The sequence below is a fragment of the Panthera tigris genome, chromosome E1 (assembly GCF_018350195.1).
Source record: "Panthera tigris isolate Pti1 chromosome E1, P.tigris_Pti1_mat1.1, whole genome shotgun sequence".
Taxonomy (NCBI): Eukaryota; Metazoa; Chordata; class Mammalia; order Carnivora; family Felidae; genus Panthera; species Panthera tigris.
This window is the reverse complement of record NC_056673.1, coordinates 46961608-46988176: the sequence shown is the minus strand read 5'-3', so window position 1 is coordinate 46988176 and position 26569 is coordinate 46961608. Positions and strand designations below refer to the sequence as shown.

Below are 26569 nucleotides of genomic sequence, written 5' to 3'. Positions count from 1 at the left end.
GAAAGAGGGGAACACGGGATCCAAAGCAGGCTCTCTGTGCGGACAACAGAGAGCCCAAAGAGGGTCTCGAACCCACAAACCATGAGATGATGACCTGAGCCAAAAGTTGGACACTCAACCAACTGAGCCACCCAGACACCCCCTATATTTTGTTTTTAAATGAAAGCCTTTAGTTCACAGCTGAAGAAATCAAAGCAGATTCCTCAATTAACAAATTCCTGGATCCAGAGCTTCTTTGACAAAGTGGACTGGTAATAAAAGCAGAAGGTTCCCATCTCAGCCCAGTCATCTGGCAGGGGGGAAGGTTCTATCTGGACCACATTCAGTGTGACCTCCACGTGGCTGGAGTAGGAGACAGGATCAGCTCTCCCCTCATCCGAAGGAGGGTAAGAAAGAGAAGGAAAGAAACGGCCTCGCAAGAGGGCAAAGAGAGGAAATCTTGTGCCACTGAAGTGTAATGAGGGCATTTATACCCCCAGCATACTTCCCAGAGCAGATCATATCAGTGTTATATATATATACATACACACACACACATAAAACTTCCGATAGCCTAATGTCAGAGATACTATGATGTACCTTTCTTACCAACAGAAACATCATACTAGTTACAACATACTCTTAAATCAAGGAACTAGCCCAGTGTTACTTACTTAAAAACCTTTTATCTAAGAAACGTTATTTATGAAAAGTAAATTATGACCTTCCAAATCTGTATATTGAGGGGTGATTACTTATCGGTCTATTTACAAAACAATTAACATAAGTTTCCTTTTAGAGTGTCTTAGTATACATGAACTAGAAATAAAAAGGTTTGAACCTAAACTGTTAGAAGTCATTCTCTGATCATTGAAAATCAATCCATAATGAAGATGAATCATCTCTGAAAGTATAATCTGTCGTTGGGCAGTGCAATCGAATTCACTAAAAAATTGATTCATATATAGATTTTGAGGTAATATACTTTGCAGAAGCAAGACATAATGCATTTCACCACATAAACTAAACAGGAATATTTTCACTGATTAGGCTCTCCATAAATTACTAAGGAATATTGAAAATATTTACATCGTATCCATAAGCATGTATGTATGGTACATAGGGAGAACTCAGGAGTCTTATGTGGTCTAATTGGGAGATTTTCTTCTTCTAGGTGAAATTTCCTGGAACTTTGTTTTGTAACTCTTCGTTTAAAACAAAACAAAACAAAACAAAAAAGGTGGGGTGCGTGGATGGCTCAGTCGGTTCAGCGGTTGAGCATCTGACTCTTGATTTCGGCTCAGGTCATAATCTCACGGTTGTTGAGTTCAAGGCCCACATCGGGCTCTGTGCTGACAGCGTGGAGCCTCCTTGGGATTCTTTCTGTTCCCCATCTCTCTGCCCTACCCTGCTTGTGCTGTCTCTCAAAATAAATAAATAGGTAAACTTAAAAAAAAAATTTGTTTAAAAGGTACCATGTTTCTAGAAGGAGCAGAAATTCTAGAAAACTATATTTTCTTTTTTATTTTTAAATATTTATTATTTATTTTTGGGAGAGAGAGAGACAGAGCATGAGCAAAGGAGGGGCAGGGAGAGAGGGAGACACAGAATCTGAAGCAGGCTCCAGGCTCTGAGCTGTCAGCACAGAGCCCGAAGTGGGGCTTGAACCCACGAACCCCGACATCATGACCTGAGCCAAAGTCAGACTCAAGCTACTGAGCTACCCAGGTGCCCCTAGAAAACTGTATTTTCTCCTTACCAATCCTAAACTGATGGTATTTGACCCCAAACAATAGATTTTAAATAATGTTCTTCGTTTTTGTTCTTACACAAGTACAGCAGATTTGATGTAGGAAATAATAAACAAAAGGAAGAAAATGAAAATTACCTATAATTCCAACTCCTCAAAACAATCACCGTTAATATTTTGAAATGTATCCTTTTAGTCTTTTTAAAATGTATGTAATGCTTTTCTGACAAAAATGATTTCATATAATACATACAGTGTTTTCACCTCCAATCTTTGACAATATACCAAGAACATTTCTCTATAGTGTTAATTTTCTTCTACATCACTTTTGAATGGTTGTATATTACTATCAGTCCCCTGGGTTGTTTTCCATTTCTCACTATTACGAACAAGGCAGTAATGAATACCTTTGTTGTTAAATCCTTCTTCACATCTACAAAATTGAAATATCTCTGAAAGCACACGGTTACACAGTTAAACCCTTCTCCTCACGTTGAGCTAATTAAAGATAAAGAACGATTTCTGTTGGGATTCACTAGGACAAAAAAACTACAATGCCTTTGTTTTTGTTTGCCAAAATACTGTCATGCCAGTGGCTGGGAAGGGAGGGGAGGGAGGGAAATGTCTAATGAACACATATATAGAGAAACGTCCCCAAAGTCTTAGCTTAAAAATGACCTCAGTATTTGTTCCAGGTGCATTTGTGTTTAAGAAATGTTGATAACTAGCCTTTGAGGTTAAAGTTGATTGTATTGAAAGAATATTGTTAATTAAGATAACGTTTGTTCTAATTACAAAGCAGCGTCTCTTTATTGCTTTCCAGTTACCTCGATTTTCTAAAAGAAAAGCATGCTCTTTGCCTGGCCAGACTGCTGCTTAGCATCCTCGATACTTACATTGATTTATGGACAGTATTTTTGATTGATGGTTTTGGGGTGGGCGGGAGGGGGGTCATCGGCTAAATAAAATAGCCCAGGTTCGGATTTAGAGCCGCCCTCCATCTTGGCCCCAGACCACACTGAATTGAATCACAGGGTTCTGGCAAGTGTACCCTGTGGAGATGAAGAGAAGCTCACATGACATACATGGGTTGATATAAAAAGACAGCAAACCACATGATGCAGCAAATACTTAGGGAAAAATTCCAGCTGTGAATACCCTCTCTGAATCCCCACCAAGCTAATTCGTGATCGGGGTGGTCGCATAACCAATTCAGCATACCTTCATTGTAGAGGGGCATGAAGTTAAATTCTGCCATGAGAGCAACAGAGGAATGCCTGTCTGGGAAGATTGCTGGTAGCGTGGTGTAAAATAACCAAAGAGCAGGGTGGGGAGTTGAGGGTAAAACAGCAGCCATCTTGAAAGTGAGAATAAGAGTTATTTTTACGCATTTCACATACTGAAGATGAATGGGTTCTTTGTTTCAGCTTTTTGTCAGTTGGATTTAGACGGGGGTTCCTCAGCCTTTACCACCGTTGACATTTTGGCCCAGACACTTCCCCGTTGAGAAGGGGAGAGTGCTGTGCATTGGTAGGATATTCGGTGGCGTCACTGGCCTCCACCCCCTAGATGCCAGTGGCACCACCACCCCAGGTGTGACAACCGAAACTGTCACAAAGTTGTCCCCTGCTGGGAACCACTAGATTAGGAGATCGTTATCCTGAAATGCTGAAAAACTACAGACTCAGACCCAAAAGCATAATGTCATGTGCCATTTTATTTATAGATCAGTGTAGGTGGAAGTAATGCCAGCCATCTCCAAGCTGTTAGACTAGACTTGAAGTTCGATGTAGACCCGCACTCTCCAACACTATGAATTCTGTGCAGAAATACATCCATGTGTGAGCACTGCGCCCAATATCCCTTGTACCGGTAAACATCGTTTGTCTGCCTTCCATGTCGTGTCTCCTGCACTAGCAATGAAAGTGTCCTTTCTATGGTCGAATGCGTTGACTTAAAAAAAATCTCCAAATCTGTTTTGAAGGGTGTATGAAAGGTAAGTATTAAACCAAACAAACCTGACCCCGTTCCCGAAGGGATCTTCTAACGATCGCTTTAGGAGATCTCAGGCTATGGCTCTGCCCACGTGCTAATACTTCCTACCCATCTAGCTCACATTACAAGATTCACCCCTAAATAATTTCCACTCTTCTCTGTTCTAAGACTATTTCAACTTAACTTCCTTGCACTCACTCCCCGTTTGGCTGGTGTAGCTAACTTTATGACATCCTCTTCATAAAGTTAGTGAATTCCCTGCTTTTTAAACCTCTCTTTGGCTTCCGCTGTCATCTTTCCCTAAAGTCTCCCCCTTGAAAGTCTGCGTTTAATAACAGTAGTTGCCAACGTCTTGACCTTTTTTCAGATATGACAATGGATGATGTTCGGGAATACGAGAAAAACATGCATGAACAAACCAACATAAAAGTTTGCAATCAGCATTCCTCCACTGTGGATGACATAGAGAGCCATGCCCAAACAAGTGTATGTAGAATTTTTAAAACATGTTGCCCACCCTTTACCAAACGTACACATAAACTGATAATATGAAATACTGCAAACGTTCAGTTCTCGACCTGCCACAAAAACATGTCGTCGTCGCCCAGAGGCTGTTGGTGAGGAACCTGAGCTGGGTCTAAACTGGACAGTGTCACCCCCCTCTCGACTTTTCGCTCCTTCAAAAAGCCGCTTGATTTGGGGGTTGTTACACTCCTACAACCCAAGAACGTGGAGAGGGGAAACATTTGTGGCTGGTGAATGGCCTGCACCATGGAGGAAGACAGGGGTGAAAACAGAAGTCCTAGGAAAACTAGAACGTCGTGACCGTAACTTTTAAGAACGTAGTTAGCATTCAAGTTATTCATTCAAGGGACAGCTTGTGACTCATCTGGTATTTGAGATTTCTTTACATTTCCTTTGAAATGCTTTCTATGGCTCTTTATAGCTGTTCTATTCTAGCCAATCAGTTCCTTTTTACTTGGGTTCATCTCAAGATGGGGTGCAATCTGTGCACACACTGGCTGAGCGGTGAAGGTGTGGTGAGCTGGGAGTGTGCTGGGCCATGTAGCACGTCCGGCCTGGGACTTAAAATGAGACTCAGAGAGCCACAGGTTATTTAGTGGCACACTGGACATGGAGAGCTGACTGCATGGTGTATGTCAGCGTTTTGAATATTGTTCCCTCCCAATCATTTGGTGCTAATGAAGGGGAGATACAGATAACGAAGAAAATGTAATCATCAAGTTGTTTGTATGTGTTTTTGGCCAGAGCCGTGATCTCTCTGGGTATCGGCTTGAGCCTGCCTGTCAGCTGGCCCATGCCGCAGGACAGGACGTACTAGGTTTTTAAGAAACGGGTAACCTAGTTGTGGAAAGTTGAGCAACGGCCATTGTTGTAAATGGGCGCTTCGGAATTGTGAAGATCTTTTGGTTGCACTTTGGAAATTCTTGGTTCAGTTTCTAGAGCATGTGTTTGGTGTGTGCCCCGCAAGGCTCGTTTGTTCCTGCCGGGTGTGTGTGGCTGTCCTTGAGGCCGAAATGGCCCTGACCTTTCCTCCCCAGGTTGCACGCAGTGATTGGATTTGCGGAAAGCTGTAGGGTAGACTTAACTGGGGTGTTCCTCTCTATGCACAGGCCAGTCCCAGCCGGACCTCCCCCTTTCCTCTGTCCCTGTGCTCACGTTGGAAATGCTCATTGAAGACACTGTCCTTGAATATGCATCATTTTCTATTCCCTTTCCTTTTGGAATCTTAGATGCTAACGCTCGCTCAGCCGCGCTCTGAAAGCTGCTTTGCTGGAAGTGTGACCAGACAAAGGAAGCCAGGGGAAAGGGGGAGAAATGCCACATTCCCAGGGATACTAAGCGAAGTGCTTTTCTCATTCCAGGCTCTTATGGTTTATGGCTTACGGCTGTTTGTTTGGTTTCCTTTCTGTTTGGCTGTGATTATTACCATTAGAAAGTCCGTTTACTATGTATGTAGACAGTGGTACCTAGAATGATTCTCCCATGGGGAAGCCCCATGAGTTCTCTGGCTGAGATTCACTGTGGTTCCCATGACTTCAGCATAAGAGATGCCTATCTCCTCAGAAGTTATACAGAGCAGTTATTTTGAGTGCTGACGACATTTCCCTTATGCTTTGGAATTCCATCAAATTGGGGACCATTTATTTTTCCATTGTCTTTCTTCTCTATCATAATGAAAAACAGTTGACATCAAGAGGCTGCTGTCCGTCACAAGTAAAAACTGCAGGCGTGCTCAGTAAAATTTAAATCCTCAACCTAAGACAGGACGTGGTAGGTTGAAATTATGCAAAATTAGCATCCATGAACATGGCAATAAGAAAATCACAGGCTTCTTTTCCATTGAGCAGTTTCAGTGCCTTCAAGGAAGGGAACTTCTAAGAGACTCTGGGAATGTAAAAACCAAATTCTGTATTTTGGATGCTCTCTGCCCCCTGCTGGATGTGTGGAGTAGAGCATTATACTAGCCACTAGGAAGTCTAATTTTCCAAGATGACATTTATTTATTATAGCAGAAACATACTCCATTCACTAAAATTTTTCTGGGAGTCTCAATTATATTTTGGAGTAAATCCTTCTTTTTTAAAAATTTAGTCTCATTTCTTAGCTTGTTTAATAGTCTTAGTATTTTTTTAAGTGGTAAATTTATAGGTACAATTTTTCTTGTTATAGTCTAAATTTTCTACGATATCGATACGATCGTAATTTTTTATTTACTTTATAAATTTCCCCTTTCAGAATCTTTTAACAATTGCTCCCAAGAAATCTTCTTAAGGGTTTAGTTTTTTAAGAAATATTTCTGGTTTCAAAATAAAAAGCTTCTGCACAGCGAAGGAAACAATCAGCAAAACTAAAAGGCAACCGACAGAATGGGAGAACATATTTGCAAATGACATATCAGATAAAGGGTTAGTATCCAAAATCTATAAGGAACTGATCAAACTCAACACCCAAAGAAACATTTCTGGTCTGCTCATGTTACGATATGACCTAATATATGCATCTATATCTCCTAATGATTAATACCATGTTATGAATATTCATCCCATAATTAATATTTCCAAAGTGGATGTATTGCGCCTTGCTAGCTGATGCACTGTCATCTCATGGTTCTACCACTCGGTGCATGGGAGAGGACAAGAATGAAAAATGGGTCTGTGGGAAGTTAAAACACATGTAGAAAATCCATGGGCAATAGCTTTCACCTTTTATTCAAGGACAAGCCCTTAGACTTTCACTCAGTGTTTTTTCTAATAAGCCCAGTTACCTATTTTCTCTGTTCCCAGTAAGGAAAAATGGCAAAGGGGACCAGGGATAGCCAGAGAGTAATTAATAAGAACCGTAACAATAGTGATGATGGTAATAGTCGTAGAGTTTTGAAAACTAGAGATCTCAAACTATTAAAAAAAAAAAATAGGCCGTGATAGAGGAGTCATCACTGTGTTGTAGCACAATGATATATTCAATGTATTAGGTCTAAATGGTAGCAAGTGTATATAATACACTTGGGCGGGGTGGGGTCCTGGCTGGCTCAGCTGGTAGAGCGAGCAAGTCTTGATCTCAGGGTTGTGAGTTCAAGCCCCACGCTGGGCATAGACATTACTTAAAAATAAAATCTGTTTAAGAAATAAATAGAAGATTAGGGAAAGATTTACATTTAAAATAGATATATTTTTTTACTTTCTCACTTAAATGAAAACATCTCAGGTGTTTAGAAAATCTCCATCATCTGGCAATTCCTCTTACACGGGGCATCACTGAATTTATTTCTTGAATGCTTTTTTTCTTTTATGTTTCCTTGAAAAATGGCTTTATTTTTCTTGGCTTTGGGATAATTAGCAGGGTTTGTTGTTGTCATTATCTTACCTGTTTTTTTAAGCTGAATTAATTAAAATACAGGATGGATAGTCAGGATGGGTTCACAGTCAGGAAACCAGTAACCCCCAGAATACAAAAAAATATATTTATTGAATAAGAAGAAAATCTGATGATTTGCCTGTTTTACCCTATAAAGGTATACTTGCATGACCTAAAGTAGGTAGTAATATGTGTCATTCCTGGGCCATTGATGGCTTTAACTGTCTTCCCTTTATAGAAAAGATGACTAGGTCTAATAATAGCTCCATATATCATACCATATACCCACCACGCGCGCACACACACACACACACACACACACACACACACACACACAGTCTGGTTCTGTACTCTGCTGATCAGTTCTAATTCAGAATATTTAAACTACTCACTGAAGAATGCTTTGGAAAATCTTGGATGGATATTCATAAAGGAATTTTTTTCTTCCCCAGAGGTTTGCCTTAGTAAAAAAAAAAAATTTTTTTTTAGGGTTTAGCATTTCAGTGTTACTTTTGGTTTATAATCTGGACAGACCTCTTTATGATACAGTTCCCGTAGTTCCCTTAAAATCAGGTGTAGAGATAAAGCCATTTGCATCTCTTCTAAATGACTGGTCATTTTTCTATTTTTTTTTTTTTCTTTGAAGACATGACAATGGATGAAGTCCGAGAATTTGAACGAGCCACTCAGGAAGCCACCAACAGGAAAATTGGCGTTTTCCCTCCTGCGATTTCTATCTCGAGCATCCCCCTGCTGCCTTCCTCAGTCCGCAGTGCCCCTTCCAGTGCTCCGTCCACACCTCTCTCCACAGACGCACCAGAATTTCTGTCCGTTCCCAAAGATCGACCCCGGAAAAAGTCAGCCCCAGAAACTCTCACGCTTCCAGACCCTGAGAAAAAAGCCACCCTGAATTTACCTGGCATACACTTTTCAGATAAGCCATGTCGGCCCAAATTAGAGTAACTTCCTATGAATCTTTCATGGGGTTTTTATATTTTCATTTGGGTTGTTTGTTTGTTTGTTTGTTTGTTTGTTTTTAAGAATCTTCTGATAGAGAAAAAGACTGCTTTGTCACTCAACCATGTTCTTTCGATCTCTGAGTATGCATGTGGTTAAGTAATTTCCCATATAATACGATTCCCTAAGTATGCCACACAGCATCATACTAGATGTAAAATGTAAGGCTTGCAAAGGACAGAAGGAATCTTCTGTAACCACAGCTGGAAGCCGGGAGGAAGGCAGGAAGCCTTGTTATTGAGCATTTGATGAGGTAGGTGTGGACGTAAAGAGTAAATAAATGAAAACCTTATGCCACTGTTACAGGGGTGGTAAAATAGTGAAGTCAGTCTCCTCTCATCAAACCTGAATTCTCAAAAATACTCTCAGGCATAACATACCTAACTGTTCGATTTCAAACTGTTTATCACCAAGACTTGAATACTAGTACTTAACTGAGATTCCTATTTTGATTAATCTGACTCAGGATTTGGGGCCTAATTAACTCTTTAAATTTTTTGAAAATTTTAATTATCAACCTATAGAGGCTCCAAGTGCAATTAGTGAGAACTTATTTATACCTTTCGCAGAATTTAATAAAGATTCCACTTGTTTCTGTCTTTTAATAACTTCCCCCTTTGTGCCCTTGTGGCCTCAGAAACCTTTCAGAATTGCATGGATGAGTGTGGCCGTAACTGACTGATTTGGGGATGGCTTGGTTTAGGAACCAAGAGGCCCAGGTGAGGCAAACGTCCTTTGTCTCCACAGGTACCAACAAACCCTGAATTGTCCACCTTCCGTCATCCATTAAGATTCACAGTATTTGCAATTAATTGAGTAGAATTCGTTGACTCTTTGTCCATTCTAAAAAGCGCAGGGGTAGCCTAAGCTAACTGGACTTAAGCACTGTCAGGATGTCTGGTTTGGGAACCCTGAAAAAGAGAACTGTCTCCCATCCCTCTCCAGGTTTTACTTTTCATAGCATCCAGATTTCCCTGGAACAGATTGCCCATCACCGGACCTTAAAAAAGACTGTCCTTCTCTTGCTCTTACTTGAAATCCAAATATTGGGAATGCTGCAGAAGTGGAGTAAATGCTGTCGGGGGGGGGGGGCGGAGAGAATGAGCAGAATTGATGACTCCTGTTTGTAGAGTATACAGGAAGCATGAGAAAAGGTGCCCCCCTGGCTAGCTTTCTTTTCTGCAAGTAGCCGTAATGCAGGATCAGAACCCAGGCTGACAGGAAGCAAGACCATTCAACCCAAATGGCAGAAAGCGAACTCTCCTTTCCTCTAAAGAGAAAAATCTGCCATCATCGCGCCTCACTGCCTTTAAACGCAGAAGGAAGGGCAAGCAGAACCTAGCATTTATTTTTGTCCTCCAAGAGAGGAAGACGACAAGGTAGTTGGGCAACTCCGAGGCCCCAGCTAGCCTTCCTGACCATAACCTCCAACCTCAGGAAAGGGACCTTCCCAAAACACAGATTCCAAAGGAAACAACAGAAACCAAGGAGCGTGTTCTCCTTCCCAAACAGCCTCTCAGCCAGTGGACCCTGCCTGCTTCTCTGTCTCAGCGCTCAGCACGCTGCATAGTGTCTTTCCAATTGATCAACTCTCCCAAGGTGCAGGCGCTGGCCCCACGAACCCAGCACCGAGTATTCTAAGTCCTACGTCAGACTGTCAAGATCATTTCTTTATCTACAGGTTGACATTGAGCTTAATAAATAAATAAACCCAGAACTCAAAGGAAACCAGTTGCAAATAGCTTAGATCCACGGTGCGTCTCTTCCCTGAGAATGACGGCGCTGTAGTAAGACCTCTCTGCATGGTATAGTAGCATGATTTTTGCCTGTGGGAAAACTTAATCTTCTCAAACCTCTTGGACTTGCTCAGTGGTCCCCTCTCCACACAGTAGTACTTAATGAGAATGTGTGGCTTTCGAGTGCAAGCTTCTACGCTCAGAAGACACTGACATAGTACACGTATTTGTTTACCATTTGCCAGCTGAAATTTGCCAGGATGGGGCGGGATCGTTATTTTTGCACAGAACAGATTTATCTTGTGCAGGTTGTTAACACATCTGGCACCCAGTTTTTCCATTAATACCGTTGCCATTTTTCTTTTTTTGTAAAGCAGCTTCTGCTATCAAGGTCAACAATGCTATATGCTTTAGAAAGCTGATTTCTGATTTCTTTCTGTGAGTTTTCTTTCTCCTGTAGCCAGTTCAGTAACACAGACATCAGTTTCAAAGCTGCCAATGATCGTGTGGTTTTTAGCCAACAAATGTGTGTGCACTCCAAGTATGTTCAGTTTTTCCTGTCTACATGTGGTGTGTGTGCATTTAAACAAGGGGGTGGGGGGTGCAAATATTCCCTTAGCTGCTTTGAATATTTAATCCGGTCATCACAAGGCATAAATGACTTCAATATTTTGTCTATCTTGATTTTTCACCTGTCCTTTCATATTCTCCATACATGAGTCTGTTTCTTGTGTGATACAAGCCTGCGATGAATGTGTATATAGACCATTAATAATTCCTATAAGGATGGAAATTAAATGCTTGCATGATGGAAACTTAGAAGAAAACAAAGCCGAAACTTGAATTTATTAAGCATGTTTGGGGAAACATAGAATCTTAACTCAGTGCCTCTGTCTGCAGTGTGGAAACCTTCAACTTTGTTCACCGAAATTGTATTATACCTGTATATATATAAATATAGTATAGTGAATCAGACACCACCAGTTTTAAGTCTCTGGTAGCCAAATTAAAATAAATAATCCATAGAAGAACACATATGTTCACCCCATCTTTATCTCTGTCGTTAGTGGAGACCATCAAAATGGCCATAAATATCATTGCTTTGGGTGGATTTCAAATGGTGAAATACCCCTGTGCTGCTCATTGGCTATAATACAGCATTGTGGCTTTGGCTGTGCTGTCCCAGGATAAGAAGGTCTCCGTGTTTTTACTGCACAGACTTTCTCCGAGATGAGCTCTGAAGATCATCGCATTTTCCTACAGTTGGGCTGAAATAAAGCAAAGCAAAGGAAAAGCATAACAAAGGAGTCTGTGACGTCTTTCAGTTACCAACGTAATAACAGAAACAAAGAGTTTGCTGGTGAACTAAGTTATAAACCTTCTGCTTTGGGTTTGCATCTGTGTGTGGGGGGAAATGGTTTTAATTTGGGAGGATTTAATACCCATGTTTTGGATTGTGAAAATAAATCTCTAAGGGGTGCAGTTGTGGGTGTCGAATGAACGCAGACACTTAGAAAAACACGAGACCTCCAAAAGCAAATGACACTGTCATCAACAGTGACCTAAGAGAAAAGATTCTGACACTTCTCAGGAAGTCATTTTCTCCATGGAAATTTCAAGACTACTGTCTTTATGTGTGTTTTCCAATTTTACTTACCTTAGCATCTCTGCGTGGCCTCAGAAACAACAAGGTCACTGGCTGGCTTACGTCAATAGGAATTTTACTTGTTACAAGGGCCAGAGTATAATTTAGTCACATAGAATGTGTATTCAGATAATCCAATAGAGGAGAATTGTCTAAATAGCTTTAGTCCCTTTCTGATCATCTGACTCAGTAGGCTAGGTGACAACCTGCCATCTGAGCCATAATTCTTGAAATTGAAAAAAAAAAAAGGTCTGTTTAATAACCGCAATTGATCATAAATAGACCATTTAAACTCTCCATTCTTGCTGAAACTGAAGTGTTGCTCGAGAGCACAGCGTTGGCACGCAGAGACAACACCTACTGGGTTCTTCTGTGTTCTACCTTCAAAACAATCTGTTTGCATTTGAAATAGAAGTGTGTAAGCTTTTTAGGAGTTAGTGCAATAAGAGAATGTGAATATGTTAAGAATTTTTCAGATGCCCTTATTACAATTTCATTGTTCACAAGTGCATTAGGATAAGCCTCTGGATGTTTTTGCTTAAAATGGAAAACGTCTGTCGAATTGCAAGTTTCCCTTCAGTTTCTGTGTCATCACCAAGAAGAGGTTCTTTGAGTTGTTGTTATCTCTATGCCCCTTACGTGTGGTTTCGAGTGTAATTTTTTAGTGTTTACATTTCAAGCCGGGATCTGGATTAGTTACGTATATGGAGTCAAAATACCACTGCCACTGCCGAAGGACCAAGTTTTGGAATGCACAGTGTTACAGACTACGAGCAAAGCAAGCACGGTTTGATCATCATACGTGCCATCCTTCTGTGTCATTTCATGGCTGTTTTGTGTTGTTGGTTTTTTTCCCCCAGTTATTTATTATTGTTAATAACTTCCTTTTTCTTACATTCTATTGTAAATAAACTACAAAGCAATCTTCTTTCCAAGTGTAGCTTCCTTCTTTCCCTTTCTCAGCCACTCTCAAGGGAATGTTAGCAATTGTGAACTTGCGGGTTGCCGGAAAAGAAGCTTCAAGGAAGAAGGAATGAGCCAATGGTCGGCACTGAGACCTAAGTCTAGGTAGGAGTGGGAGTGGGTAGAGTGAAGACAGAAATGCTTTACTGCCCTTTGTCAGCAGTCGTTTGCTACCTACCTCCCAGCCTATGCTCTCTTCAAACCTGAAGCTGATGTCAACATCCGTGTCCCGATTGCATCAGGCCACAGGCTTCGTATAACTGCACCATAACTAGGCTTTCTACACCGAAAACTTTCACGTAATCATGTCACACTGAGCCGATGAACTAAAACATGCTTGCTTTTATAGCTCTCATTTCGCCGTTGCCACTCCCACCCCGCCTTTAAATTCTCTTTTCCACACACGCAGACTTCACTTTGTGCCAGCAAACTCAGGTACAGCCAGCCTGGCTGTTTCTTCCTGGGGCCAAACTAGAAAGGTTGCTAAGTATTTGGACGCTTACTGGTGAATAAATAGTTTGTAGTTTACCAGCTTACCAGTACTGCTTTTAATCAGTGTTTCCTGCTTGAGTATTACTCTTAGACGTCCAAATGCCCACACTGTTCTCTAAAATTCCCTGTTTCCCTTTGGGAGTTTTTGCCTCCAACCTCCGATTGTACCTTGGCCTGTCAAGTTCAGGATAAATCATGTATCCTTCCTCCAAGCCCTGTTCTGAAATATCCCTCTATGAAAATGTTCCTCTCAAACCTGAAGCTTTGATGGCCTTGGAACAGCAATCAACCTGTGTGTACATGTACGTGTGTGTGTGTGTGTGTGTTTAACTCCACGTGGTTGATCCAAGCAAAGCCCTGTTTTCAAGTTTGTTATGTTGACTTTCTCCGTTGAATTATCAGCCCTCTAATATTCCGTGCTCTCAAAAATTCCTTTTCTATAACATGCAACCTAGTGGGATATGCCATTCAAGTCCAAACATTTAACTGGGAAGACTGGAAACAGTCTGGTACTCTGCCTTAATGCTCTGGCTCTGGTCCCAGCAGTGAGGACTCAAGGTAAGATGTAGCCCAGGAAACTCGACATGGCTTCAAATCCTACTGAACGTGGCTGTTCGGTACAGCAACATTACAGAGCAACGTTACCAACCTTACAAAATGAATTAAACACCTGGAATTTAGAAGACAGACACAAAAGCCTGGAGATCATCATTTCCCCTCCAATTTATAGAAGGGAGACTGCCCACTCTGTCTCTCGAGCATATTTAAGGACAGCCACATCTGGACCTTTGTGATTTTTTTTTTTAAACCTTTATCTTTCAAAATAACTTTCTTGCTTCTAAGCGATTCCACATGCAAGATGCTGGCAGTTCGCTGCTCCTGAGAAACGCTTGAGAATCATTGTGTCATCTTAAGCACACTAGTGATCACATCCAGAGCATTCCAAAGATAGCTTTGCTCCCCTCTGTATGCACTGGTTAAAGACCAGCCATCAGTTCTTTTTTTTTTTTTTTTTAATTTTTTTAAATGTTTATTTATTTTTGAGACAGAGAGAGACAGAGCATGAACGGGGGAGGGTCAGAGAGAGGGAGACACAGAATCTGAAACAGGCTCCAGGCTCTGAGCAGTCAGCACAGAGCCCGACGAGGGGGTCGAACTCACGGACCGTGAGATGGTGACCTGAGCCGAAGTTGGCCGCTTAACGGACTGAGCCACCCAGGCGCCCCAAGACCAGCCATCAGTTCTAATGTGTGTTATGCCTCTTCTCAGAACGTAACTTGAAAACTGATAAATGTTTCTACAAGTTTGAATTTCCTCACACCCATCTTAGACTTATTCTATGTATTTGCATTTTGCTAAAATCTATTCTATAGACCCAAGGACATGAATTTCACTTCCCACCTTAATTAAGCACTGTAGAGTTTGCTCTTTCTTCTATAGAAGGTAACTCATAAGTGCATACCTTTCTATAAAATGCTTTGACGATTGCTAATTGTTTTATAAGCACCTTTCCATTTGGTACATAGCCTGTTTACCATTTTTCATAGCTATATAATAGTCCCCCAGGTTGGAAATTCGTAGTTTACTTAAACATTCCTTTATTATTTGGCATTTAGGTTATTTTCTGGATTTTGTTATTATATAGAGTGTTGTTAGGAGCATCTTTATAACATAGTTTATGTCTTCTTTTTAATGATTTGTTTTGGGTAAATTCCCAGAAATTGAATTACTGGGCCAAAGGATACGAATGTTTTTATGAGTGAGTATTTACTGCCAACATCTCTTCCAAAGAAAATTGTAACAATTTACAGTTCTGCTGACAATATATGAGTGAGAACATTTGTCTTTTTAAACAAGTATTTACAGTTTTAAAAGTTTACTACTCTCCACTTGTTAAGCAGTTGCTAGCATCCAATTCCCATTGAAGTCCTTTGTTGGTTTAACGTATTAATACTCTCTTTTTGGGTGTTCATGTGATGAAGGGCAAACGTAGACAAAGAAGTTCTCTGATTTATTTAGAGGTTCAGTGTCTTCGCTGGCTTACTACACTGCAGAAACATTGGCTACGAAAGAGACAAAAACATAAGGAACTCCATTTAATTGAATAAACAAACATCAATTCTCATTTGCGTTCGCAGTTTCAGTGATAACATTGAATGCATCTTTACTTGAGGATTTCCTGAAAACCACCATGTAAATGCCAACAGAATTTTTTGGGGTTGTTTTGTTTTGTTTTGTTTTTTTCTAACGTTTATTTATTTTTGAGACAGAGAGAGACAGAGCATGAACGGGGGAGGGTCAGAGAGAGAGGGAGACACAGAATCTGAAACAGGCTCCAGGCTCCGAGCGGTCAGCACAGAGCCCGACGCGGGGCTCGAACTCACAAACCGCGAGATCATGACCTGAGCCAAAGTCGGCTGCTTAACCGACTGAGCCACCCAGGCGCCCCTGTTTTGTTTTGTTTTTAACCAGGAGAGAATGAAAGTAAGAACTCAAGCTCACTTATTTTAGAATCCATGCTTTCCTGATTCTAACAGGACCTTGGTAAGGACAGCAGAAGCTTAAGTCTTTCCTTTAACTTCTTGGAAAGAAAATGATGATAGATTGCATGTGTGTCCCCCGAAAAAAGGACATCAACAGACTGTGCATCATCCTCTCTCACTGACGCCAGGTGAGAGCCACTCCTGGAGAAGAGAGAATTCTCCTCAAGGAGAATGGTCATTCCTCACATATCACAAGGACAAGGAATAAAATCTGCCCTCAAATTCGTTCGCCATCTGACTGCTGTCTTTACTTTTTTGTTGTCCGTGTCGTGTGTTTGGGTTAACTTTTTATTTTGAAAGAACTATGGATTCGCAGGAAATTACAAAGAAATGGGTAGGGATCTCCTGTACATCCTTACCCCGGCCTCCCCCAATAAATACGATAACCACGAAATTGATGCAATCCATAAAGCTCATTCAGATTTCACCGGTTCTACGTGCACCACATTGTGTGTGTGTGTGGATCTGTGCAATTTCACCACCTGTGGAGCTTCCTGTAATCATCATATTCAAGCTACAGAACTGTTTGATCCCCACAGGACCCTCTCATACATGCGGCCACTGGTTCCGCCTCCCAAACCTTTGTGAAATATTTTGTTAGTGACATATTTCACAGCCATATCTTTTTTTCACCATAACATACTCATCACAGCTCTCAAACGTTTTGGGGGTCTTTTTTAAAGATTTTTTAAATGTTTTTATTTATTTTTGAGCCGGAGTGAGACAGAGCATGAGCAGGGGAGGGGCAGAGAGAGGGGGAGACACAGAATCTGAAGCAGGCTCCAGGCTCTGAGCGGTCAGCACAGAGCCCGACGCGGGGCTCGAACTCACAGACCGTGAGATCATGACCTGAGCTGAAGTCGGACGCTCAACCGACTGAGCCACCCAGGCGCCCCTTTTTGGCTATTTTTTAAATGTTTATTAATGTAGAGAGAGTGCGTGCACAGTTGGGTTAGCTACAGCTGAGGGGCTGCATTGGGGGATGTGGGAGGAAGGCTAATCTTTGAGTTTAGGGGCAGGCAATCTTGTTTAAAACCTTTAAAGGCTAAGCATTTGGATTTATATGTATTTCTTTTATTTTTTTTAATGAGAGAGAGAGCGTGTGCCAGAGGGGGAGGGGCAGAGAAAGAGAGAATCCCAAGCAGGCTCTGCACTGTCAGCACGGAGTCCGATGCAGGACTCGAACTCATGAAACCGTGAGATCATGACCTGAACCGAAACCAAGGGTCAGTCACTTAACCGACTGACCCACTCAGGCGCCCCTACATTTTACTTCTATAAAGATAATTAAATGAGGGTGCTTGGATCATTTTTAAAAAACTGGCTAATTCATATTATCTGGTGGGTCAATAGTATGTATACTCAGATTCTTTTGAGCAACATGACCTTGTATTTTCAGAATATAAAAATGTCAAGAACTTTCCTTTTTTCCTGATAGGCTAGGTCTAATTTACATCTAAATGAAAAAGCTTTTTCACGTAAGACACCCTCCCCAACCTGATGAATGGCTTTTGAGACAGATCTAATTAATACACAGAAGTTTAACTAGAAAAACCAACATTTTGTTATTTGGATTTGCTAAGCAATAACACCGCCTCAGCTGAAACTCTTCAGTGAATCCTTTTAAGTAAAATTAAACCAAATGTACTCAAAGAAGCATACATATCTTTAACAAGAGCCTCTTCAGATCTGGATCCAAATATGAATCAATTATTTTAAGTGTTTTTGGTGAGTTCCTCTCTTCCTCTCCCTCCAGAATCTTTTTTTTTTTAATGTTTATTTATTTATTTTTGAGAGACGGGGTAGAGAGAGCGGGAGAGAGAGAATCCCAAGCAGGCTCCGCACTGTCACTGCAGAACCCTACACAGGGCTCAAACCTGAACCCACAAACGTGAGATCATGACCTGAGCCAAAAATCAAGAGTCAGGCACTTAACCCACTGAGCCACCCTGGCGCCATATGTATAGAGATAGATAGATACTTTTTAAATGTTTGTTTATTTTTCAGAGAGAAGGAGGGGAGCACAGAGAGGGGAGGGACAGAGAGAGGGAGACACAGGATCAGAAACGGGCTCTGCGCTGACAGCAGAGACCCTGATGCGGGGCTCGATCTCATGAACAGTGAGATCATGACCCGAGCGAAATCAGTGGCTTAACCAACTGAGCCACCCACGGTTCGTGGGTTCAAGCCTCATGTCGGGCTCTGTGCTAAGCTCAGAGCCTGGAGCCTGCTTCAGATACTGTGTCTCCCTCTCTCTCTGCCCCTCCCCCACTTGCGCTCTGTCTCTCAAAAAATAAATAAACATTTAAAAAATTTTTTAAAAAAAGAAAAGAATAGAACCAATTTAGGGGTGCCTGGCTGGGTCAGCTGGTGGAATCCCCAACTCTCGATCTCAAGGTCGTGAGTTCAAGCCCCATGTTAGGTGTAGAGCCTACTTAAAAAAAAAAAAAAAGGAATAGAACCAATTTATTTGTAGAGCTGACTGAGGAAGAAGAGCTTGGTGAACGGATTGTCTTTAACCCTTGCTCACGCTAAGCTGACAAAGGAAGATGTTGGGGCCACAGGGGTGGAGGGGAACAATCCCCACATAGTTGAGCAGCGTCCTAGCCCAGACCCACTTGACCTTTCCCTGAGGCAACAACTGCACAAAGAAATTCACTCGTACCCACCCCCGTGCTGCCCCATATGCCAGACCTAATAGAGTTTAGAGGTAGAATATGTTTAAGCAGCCTCAAACCTCATCCTCGGCCCCATCCCCCACATATTGGGAAAACTATTCCCAAGCTGACTTGGGTATTTTGTCGTTACCCTGCATTCTCTTCCTGCCTTCCCGGTGAAACCCTGCATTCTCTTCCTGCCTTCCCGGTGAAACTGGTTCCTAGGGCCAATCTCTGCTGGAGACTTCATTCCTCACCCTGGTCCTGATAAAACTTATTCAGTAATCTAGTACTATCCTTCATCTTTTTCCCTTCCTTCCTTCCTTCTTTCCTTCCTTCCTTCTTTCCTTCCTCCCTTCCTTCCTTCTTTCCTTCCTTCCTTTCCTTCCTCCCTTCTTTCCTTCCGTCTTTCCTTCCTTCCGTCTTTCCTTCCTTCCTTCTTTCCTTCCTTCCTTCTTTCCTTCCGTCTTTCCTTCCTTCTTTCCTTCTCTCTTTCCTCCCCTCCTTTTTCCTTTAACTCCTTTCTTCTCTCCCTTCACAGTGCCTATCATGTATCAGATACGAGGAGAGGCACAGGGGACACAGAGTGAGCAAAAATAAATCTGGTTTCTCACCTTACAGTTTAGCAAAAAAGATATAATACTTAACATAGTCACACAAATGTGTAATTGTGGTCTGACACAGGGTCAGTGAAGGAAAGTTACACCACTCTAGGAGAGTACACAACACAAGGAGAAGGCTGTGAAATCTGAAAGGTGAGTCATAGCTAATCCAGGAGGAGCTTAAAGCATTCCTAGCAGGACCACCTGGCTGGCTTGGTGGGTTAAGTGTCCAACGTCAGCTCAGGTTATGATCTCATGGATCATGGGTTCAAGCCCTGCGTCGGGCTCTGTGCTGACAGCTCAGAGCCTGGAGCCTGCTTTGGATTCTCTCTCTGCCCCGCCCCCGCTTGCATTCTGTCTCTGTCTCTTTGAAAAATAAATAATACATTCAAAAAAATTTTTTTTTAATTTTTTTTAATGTATTATTTATTTTTGAGACAGAGAGAGACAGAGCATGAACAGCGGAGGGTCAGAGAGAGAGGGAGACACAGAATCGGAAGCAGGCTCCAGGCTCCGAGCTGTCAGCACAGAGCTCGACGTGGGGCTCGAACTCACAGACCGTGAGATCATGACCTGAGCCAAAGTCGGACACTTAACCGACTGAGCCACCCAGGCGCCCCTCGAAAAAAAAATTTTAATGGGGCACCTGGGTGGCTCAGTCGGTTAAGCATCCGACTTTAGCTCAGGTCATGATCTCACAGTTTGTGGGTTCGAGCCCCACGTCAGGCTCTGTGCTGACAGCTCGGAGCCTGGAACCTGCTTTGGATTCTGTGTCTCCCTCTCTCCCACTCCGCCGCTCACACACACTGTCTGTCTGTCTGTCTCTCTCTCTCTAAAATGTAAATAAACATTAAAAAGTTAAAAAAATTGTTTTTAATAATAAATAAATACTCAAAGCATTCCTCAAGGCCTTGAGGTGGAGAGGGCAGAGTGTATTTCAGGTTCTGAAGAAAACTAATATGACTTGAGTCAGAGAACAAGGGATATCTGATGAGAGATGAACCAGGGAAGAATGGCAGGGGTCAAATCTTGCAAAGCCCTGGTGGGTAGGTAGGGTTGCCAGACTTAGCAAATAAAAATACAAGATGCCAAGGGTGGGTGGCTCATTCGGCTGAGCATCTGGCTCTCGGTTGGGCTCAGGTCATGATCTCACAGGCACATGGGTCATGAGTTCGAGGACCAAATGGGGCTTTCAGGCTGACAGTGTGGAGCCTGCTTGGGATTCTCTCTCTGCCCCTCTTCCACTCGTGTGCACGTGCCCTCTCTTTCTCTCTCTTTCTCTCAAAATGAACGGATAAACTTAAAAAAAGTACAAGATGCCAGGTTGAGTTTAATTTAAGGCGAGTGATGATATTTATACTAAAAGTGATTCTTCATCTGAAATTCAAACTTTACTGGGCATCCTGTGTTTTCTTTGGCAACCCTACTTGTGGGTCAGGTAAGGATTTGATTTTGTTCTTCCTGAGACCAAGGCATTCGAGGGTTTGAAGCTGGGGAGCGGCATAATCTGATTACATTTTGAACAGATCACACTGGCTACAGATTAAACAGGAACAAGCAGAGAAGCACGGGGACAAGGAACAATTACAGTGGCCCAAGGAAGAGCAGGGGGCTGGCCCGGAGGGATGGTAGGGGAGAAGGGGCGAGGTGGACACGTTGAGCTAGGTTGAGAAGATCAAATCAACAGCGTTGGACACCTACCTACTCTGGTCCCACCTTCCACATGCCGATGGTGCTGAAATGCCCAAATCCGTGTCTCTGACCCGAACCTCTGCCAGGAACTCCGGGCCCATGAGAGCTACTGCTTACGTGGCACCTCAGGCTCAACACAGCCAGACTAGAACTCTAGGTCTGGCCTCTCCAACCCACTCCCTCCAAATCTCCCCTCCCCTGCCCCGACCTCCTATGTCAGTAAAGGACACCCCAATCCACCTGGTCACTCAAGCCAAAAGCACAGGGCTTGCTCTCGATTCCCCTCCCTCTCTCACTATCACACTCCATCCATCTACAATCCTGTTGACTTCACCCCAAATCCCATCCTGAATCAGTCCACTTTCTTCTATTTCCATTATTACTACCAACCACAAGTCACCACCATCTGTCGCACCCAGATGAATAGAAGAGTCTCAAAATTGGTCCTTCCGTTTCCACTTTTCTTCACCTATAACCCATTCTCCCCTCGGGAGCAAGGGTAATCCTTTCAAAATAGAAATCAGATCTTAGCTTAAAACCCTTCCAGCACTCCTAATGGCATTTAGAACGTGCCAGCTCCTCACCCTGGCTTACAGAGAGTCCTAGAAGATCAAGGCTCCTGCCTTTCTCCGCCTCATCACCATCGGTTGTCCCCCATCACCTGACCCCTTCTTGTCCCGCGAATCTCAGTGGGAAAGTCCCACCTTCAGGGAGACTTTTCTTGAGCAGACTGTCTCCCCCACTTCCCATGGGGTTGAGAGCTCCTTGGGAGTAGGAGCCTCATCTGTCTCATTCACTGCCAAATTCACAACTCCTAGGCCCTCATCAATATTTGTGAAGTGAATGAATACATAGGAACAGTTTGGATCTGGGAGACAAGGGAGAGGAAGTATCAGTGATTTCTGGCCAGATCCAATCCTCAGTCCAGTGACTAGAAACCACTTCCAGAGGCCAGACCCCTCCCAGATTGTTTATTTGTTCACCTGCCAGCAATCACTTTTGCAGAGCCCTGGTTACCGCTCTGACCTCAACTTGGACCCTTAGTGACAAGTTGTCCAAATTCTTCCTGAAGATTGTTGGCTTCTGTGGACACTGTACCCCGCCCACCTGTCTAAAAGTCCTCAGCTTAAGGGGCGTCTGACTGGCTCAGTCAGGGGAGCATGCAACTCTTAATCTGATCTCGGGGTTGGGAGTTCAAGCCCCATGTTGGGTGTAGACATTACTTAAAAATAAAATCTTAAAAAACAAAAACAAAAACAAAAACCTCTTCTGCTCCTCAGCTCAAGTTTTTTCCTCCTCCTTCCCTGTCCTGTGAAATTAAATTACAAGTGTTTGCCTGACCTCAAATTCCAAACACACCTGTTGCGTTTGGGCACAACGGAAGGGCATTAGCGTTAGACTGAAATGTGTGCCCCAAATTACCAAAAAATAAAAATTAAAAAAAAAAAAAGCTTAGATTCTTCCTTTATCTCTGAAATTTACCGTGGGAAGTACAGAGGTGCCTGCCTGAGTTTCAGTGATATTGTTCAATTCATCATGGCGGTCTCAACATTTGCCTCAAAGGTACTTTGAGATTCTAACACCGGAAAATATATCTTGGAGCGTCTTAGACCATATTTAAGAACCACCATAACTTCCATATGATATGGAGATCTGGTAGAATATATATATCTGCCATGTATCTTCTTTTCAGAATGGTGCTTCTAGAAATGTTCCTTTGGCAAAGCTCTTACTATAACCCACTCATGCAATGTGCACACCACCAACTGTCAACCTTCCATGAAAAATCCATAATGGGCAACATTCTCCCTTTTGAATATGGGCAGGCATCCCTTCCTACCCGTTACATAATTAGACTTGTTCATTGTATATTTATCACCTAATTCTATTCTAGGAATTGAATGTGAGAGGCGATAACTTCCCCCAGTCTTCACGGCTAGGCAGCCAAGCAGCATAAACATGACAAACAATTCAGATGGAACAGCCACAGCTCACAGTAAAATGTACAGGGTCACAGCTGCCTGTGAAGCCTGGCTCTTCTGTGTCTCTCACTGGCGATGGATACCCAGGCTATGTTCTTGCTCATTGACCTTGACGGATGCATCTTGGAAGTGGAACATTTTGACCCGTTCTTATCTGAGACTAGGTTACTGAAGCCCCCTAGTTCCCTTGTTACGGCTGGTGTCCTTCCAGAAAGGATTGCAATCTCCTTTAATAGTTTACCAAACTTAGACTCGAATTGACAGATGAACACGCAAATGCAGCTTCAGCTTTCTCAACCACCAAGTCTTACTTTATCCTAATGGATCAAGCCCACAGCCCATTTATTACAATGGCTTGCCACTTGAGTGTTCTTCTATTTAACAAACGTATATTAAACTCTTTCTTCTTTTAAAGTAAACCCTATGCCCTACATGGGACTCAAACTCATGACCCCGAGATCCAGAGTCACATGCTCTACTGACTGAGCCAGTCAGGCACCCCTGTATTGAACCCTTTATATAGATCAGACACAATTGTTGTTGCTAGGAATGCAAAGATGTAAAGTGACCGATTGATTCATTCATTCAAATAGCATATTTTTAATGAGTACCTACTAAGTGCCAGGAAATGAGGATGTGTAGGTTAATAGGAGAGACAGGGACTCCCTAGGCCCAAGAAGTTTATGATATAGGGGCGCCTGGGTGGCTCAGTCAGTTAAGCATCCGCTGCTTGATTTGGGCTCAGGTCATGATCTCACGTTGGGGAAATCAAGCCCTGCATTGGGCTCCACATCATGGAGCCTGCTTGGGATTCTCTCTCTCCTCTCTCTGCCCCTCTGCTGCTCGCTTGTGTGTGCACTCTCAATCTCTCTCTCAAAATAAATAAATAAACTAAAAAAAAAAGTTTATGATATAGTTGGGGAGCCTAGGTGAGTGAGAAAACTAATTTTTAAAAATTTACAAACTATGATAAAAAGGAAACAAATTGTTAAGAGAATGATGGGCAAGACTTGTTTTAGACAAGGTAGACAGGAAGGCCTCTCTGATGATGGTATCCTCATCATCTATCACCTGGATAACTACAGTAACTGCAATAGCCTTCCAATAAAGTCCCCTGCTTGTGCCACAGGACATTTGCACTTTCTGCCGACAATGCTCTTGTCTCGGCTAACTCCATAATTAGCTCCCTCTCCTCTTTCATGTCATTTACTCAAAAGACATCTTCTCAAGAACACCTTCTATGGTCCCATCCTTACTAAAATTTCACATACACACCTATCATCCAATTCCCCCCTCCCCTTTTCATTTCCCCCTTCTGAGCTTTTTTTTTTCCTCCTTGCCACTTATAATAATGTAAGTTACAAAGCATAATATGTGCGTAATAAAACACATATTCCTGAACCCACCACCCAACCTAAAAAATAGAATGATATCAATAGCTACTCCATATATGGCTGCATATTTCATGAAATCCCCAAACCATCAAAAATCTATTACCGATTATGCAAGAATCAAGAAGAAGACGAAAGTTCTTTATGTATTGATAGGGAGTGAGCTACAAGACATTATTCAGGTGAAAAAAGCAAAGGGCAGAGCACTGGATACACCATGCCATCCTTTTCGTAAAAGCGAGATGGAAAAAGGTGTACGTACGCAGACTTATATGGGTAGAAAATCTATCTGAAATGTTACATAAAAATTGTTAACACTGATCATCTCTGAGGAGGAGGATAAGGTAGCTGGAGACAGGGATGGGAGAGTTTTTACTCCACATAGCCTTTGTATGTTTGGAGTTCTGTGTAACCTATCGTATTCGTTTCCTGGTGCTGCCATAATTGGATCCTAGAAGTCTGAGATCAAGGTGTCTTCAGGGTGACTTCTTCTGAGACCTCTCTTCTTGGCTTGTCCATGGCTATCTCCTCATGTCTTCACAAGACCTCCTCTGTGTGGGTCTGTGTCCTATTCTCTTCTCCTTCTCCTTTTTAAATTTCCTCTTCTTATAATAAAACCAGTCATACTGGATTAGGGCCTACCCAAATGACCACGTTTTACCTTAATGATCTCTCTGAAGCTCTGTCTCCAGATACAGTCCCATTCTAAGGTACTGGAGGCTAAATCTTCAACATATTAACTTGGTTAGGGGAGGGGATGATTCAGCCCATAACCTCTATCACAAGAAAGAATGGAAAGAAAATGTAGGGGCACCTGGGTGGCTCAGTCGGTTAAGTGTCCCACTTCAGCTCAGGTCATGATCTCTCCGTTTGTGGGTTCAAGCCCTGTGTCAGGCTCTGTGCTGACAGCGCAGTGCCTGCTTGGGATTCTCTCTCTCCCTCTCTCTCTCTCTGCCCCTCCCTCACTCACTCTCTCTCTCAAAATGAATAAACTTAAAAAAGTTGTCTTTCAAATTATTTTTCATAAAACATACTATTTGTGTTAATATGTAATGAGTTTATTACTATTTTAAAATGAGTAACTTTTTTCCTGATTCCTGTTTTAATTTCCAATACAGTAAATATCAATAAATATAACCCGTAGAAACAAAAGCTATTTGTGATCCTCAATAATTTTTAAGAATTTGAAGGAATCCTGGGGCACCTGGCTGGCTCAGTCCATGGAACATGTGACTCTTGATCTTGGGGTTGTGAGTTTGAGCCCCATGGTGAGTATAGAGATTACCTAAAATAAAATCCAAAAAAAAAAAAAAAAAAAAGAATGTAAAGGAATCTTGAAATCACAAAGTTTGAGAAACCCTGGGGGCACCTGGGTGGCTCAGTTGGCTAAGCATCCGACTTCGGCTCAGGTCACGATCTCACTGTCCGTGGGTTCGAGCCCCGCGTCGGGCTCTGTGCTGACGGCTCAGAGCCTGGAGCCTATTTCAGATTCTGTGTCTCCCTCTCTCTGACCCTCCCCCGTTCATGCTCTGTCTCTGTCTCAAAAATAAATAAATGTTAAAAAAAAATTTAAAAAGAGAAACCCTGTATTTATCTAATTTTTTAAAGTAATCTCTACACCCAATGTGGGGCTCAAACTCACAACCCTGAGATCCAGAGCTGCATGTGCCTCTCACTGAGCTATCCAGCTATCCCTCTTCCAACTGAGCGAGCCAGGTATCCCAAGAACCCCTGTTTTAAGTCTTCAAGCTGAAGGAAAAGGGAAAGCACAAATTCAAAATTATGAGTAAGCTTTCACTATTTATTCATTAGTCGCACAAATATTTATGGGACAGGCATTATGCCAGATACTAGTGAAAAATCCAGAGTTCCTTCAAAGAAATAAAACATAATGGGTCAGATATCTGAGTAGGCTTTCCCAGTACTGGATGGCACATGTTACAATAACATCGGTGCATTGAATCATTTAATCCAGTCCCAGAGAATCAGGGTAGGCTTCCTCCCAGAGAATCAGGGTAGGCTTCCTGGAGGAGGAGGAAACGTCTAGGCTGGAACCAAACCATGGGCAGTATGCACCAGACAACGTTCAGTGGAGAGGCCGATTAACTGTCCTGGGAGGGAAAGGAAGGTTTCACAGAGGCCAAGATGGGTCGAATCTCATAGTACTTCTTTTCCAACTAACAAAGGGGCCACAAATTCGTAGTCAAATTCCTTGGCAACTTTGAAAAATTAAAGGCCTGTTAGCC

The 26569-nt window shown here is 42.4% G+C and overlaps 1 protein-coding gene across 12 annotated transcripts in view; it reads left to right on the top strand.

Annotated features, from left to right (window-relative positions):
* Positions 1-12929, top strand: part of PITPNC1 (phosphatidylinositol transfer protein cytoplasmic 1) — a 268903-nt gene extending 255974 nt beyond the window's left edge. For 11 of the 12 annotated variants that reach the window (XM_042967495.1, XM_042967499.1, XM_042967497.1 and 8 more), the window contains one exon: positions 8250-12929. In XM_042967495.1, the coding sequence (XP_042823429.1) occupies positions 8250-8566 (317 nt within the window). In that variant the 3' untranslated portion in view covers positions 8567-12929. Of the gene's footprint in view, positions 1-4091; positions 4211-8249 lie in introns of all 12 variants that reach the window. The other variant, XM_042967493.1, reaches the window with a different exon arrangement.
* Positions 12930-26569: the final 13640 nt, after the last annotated feature.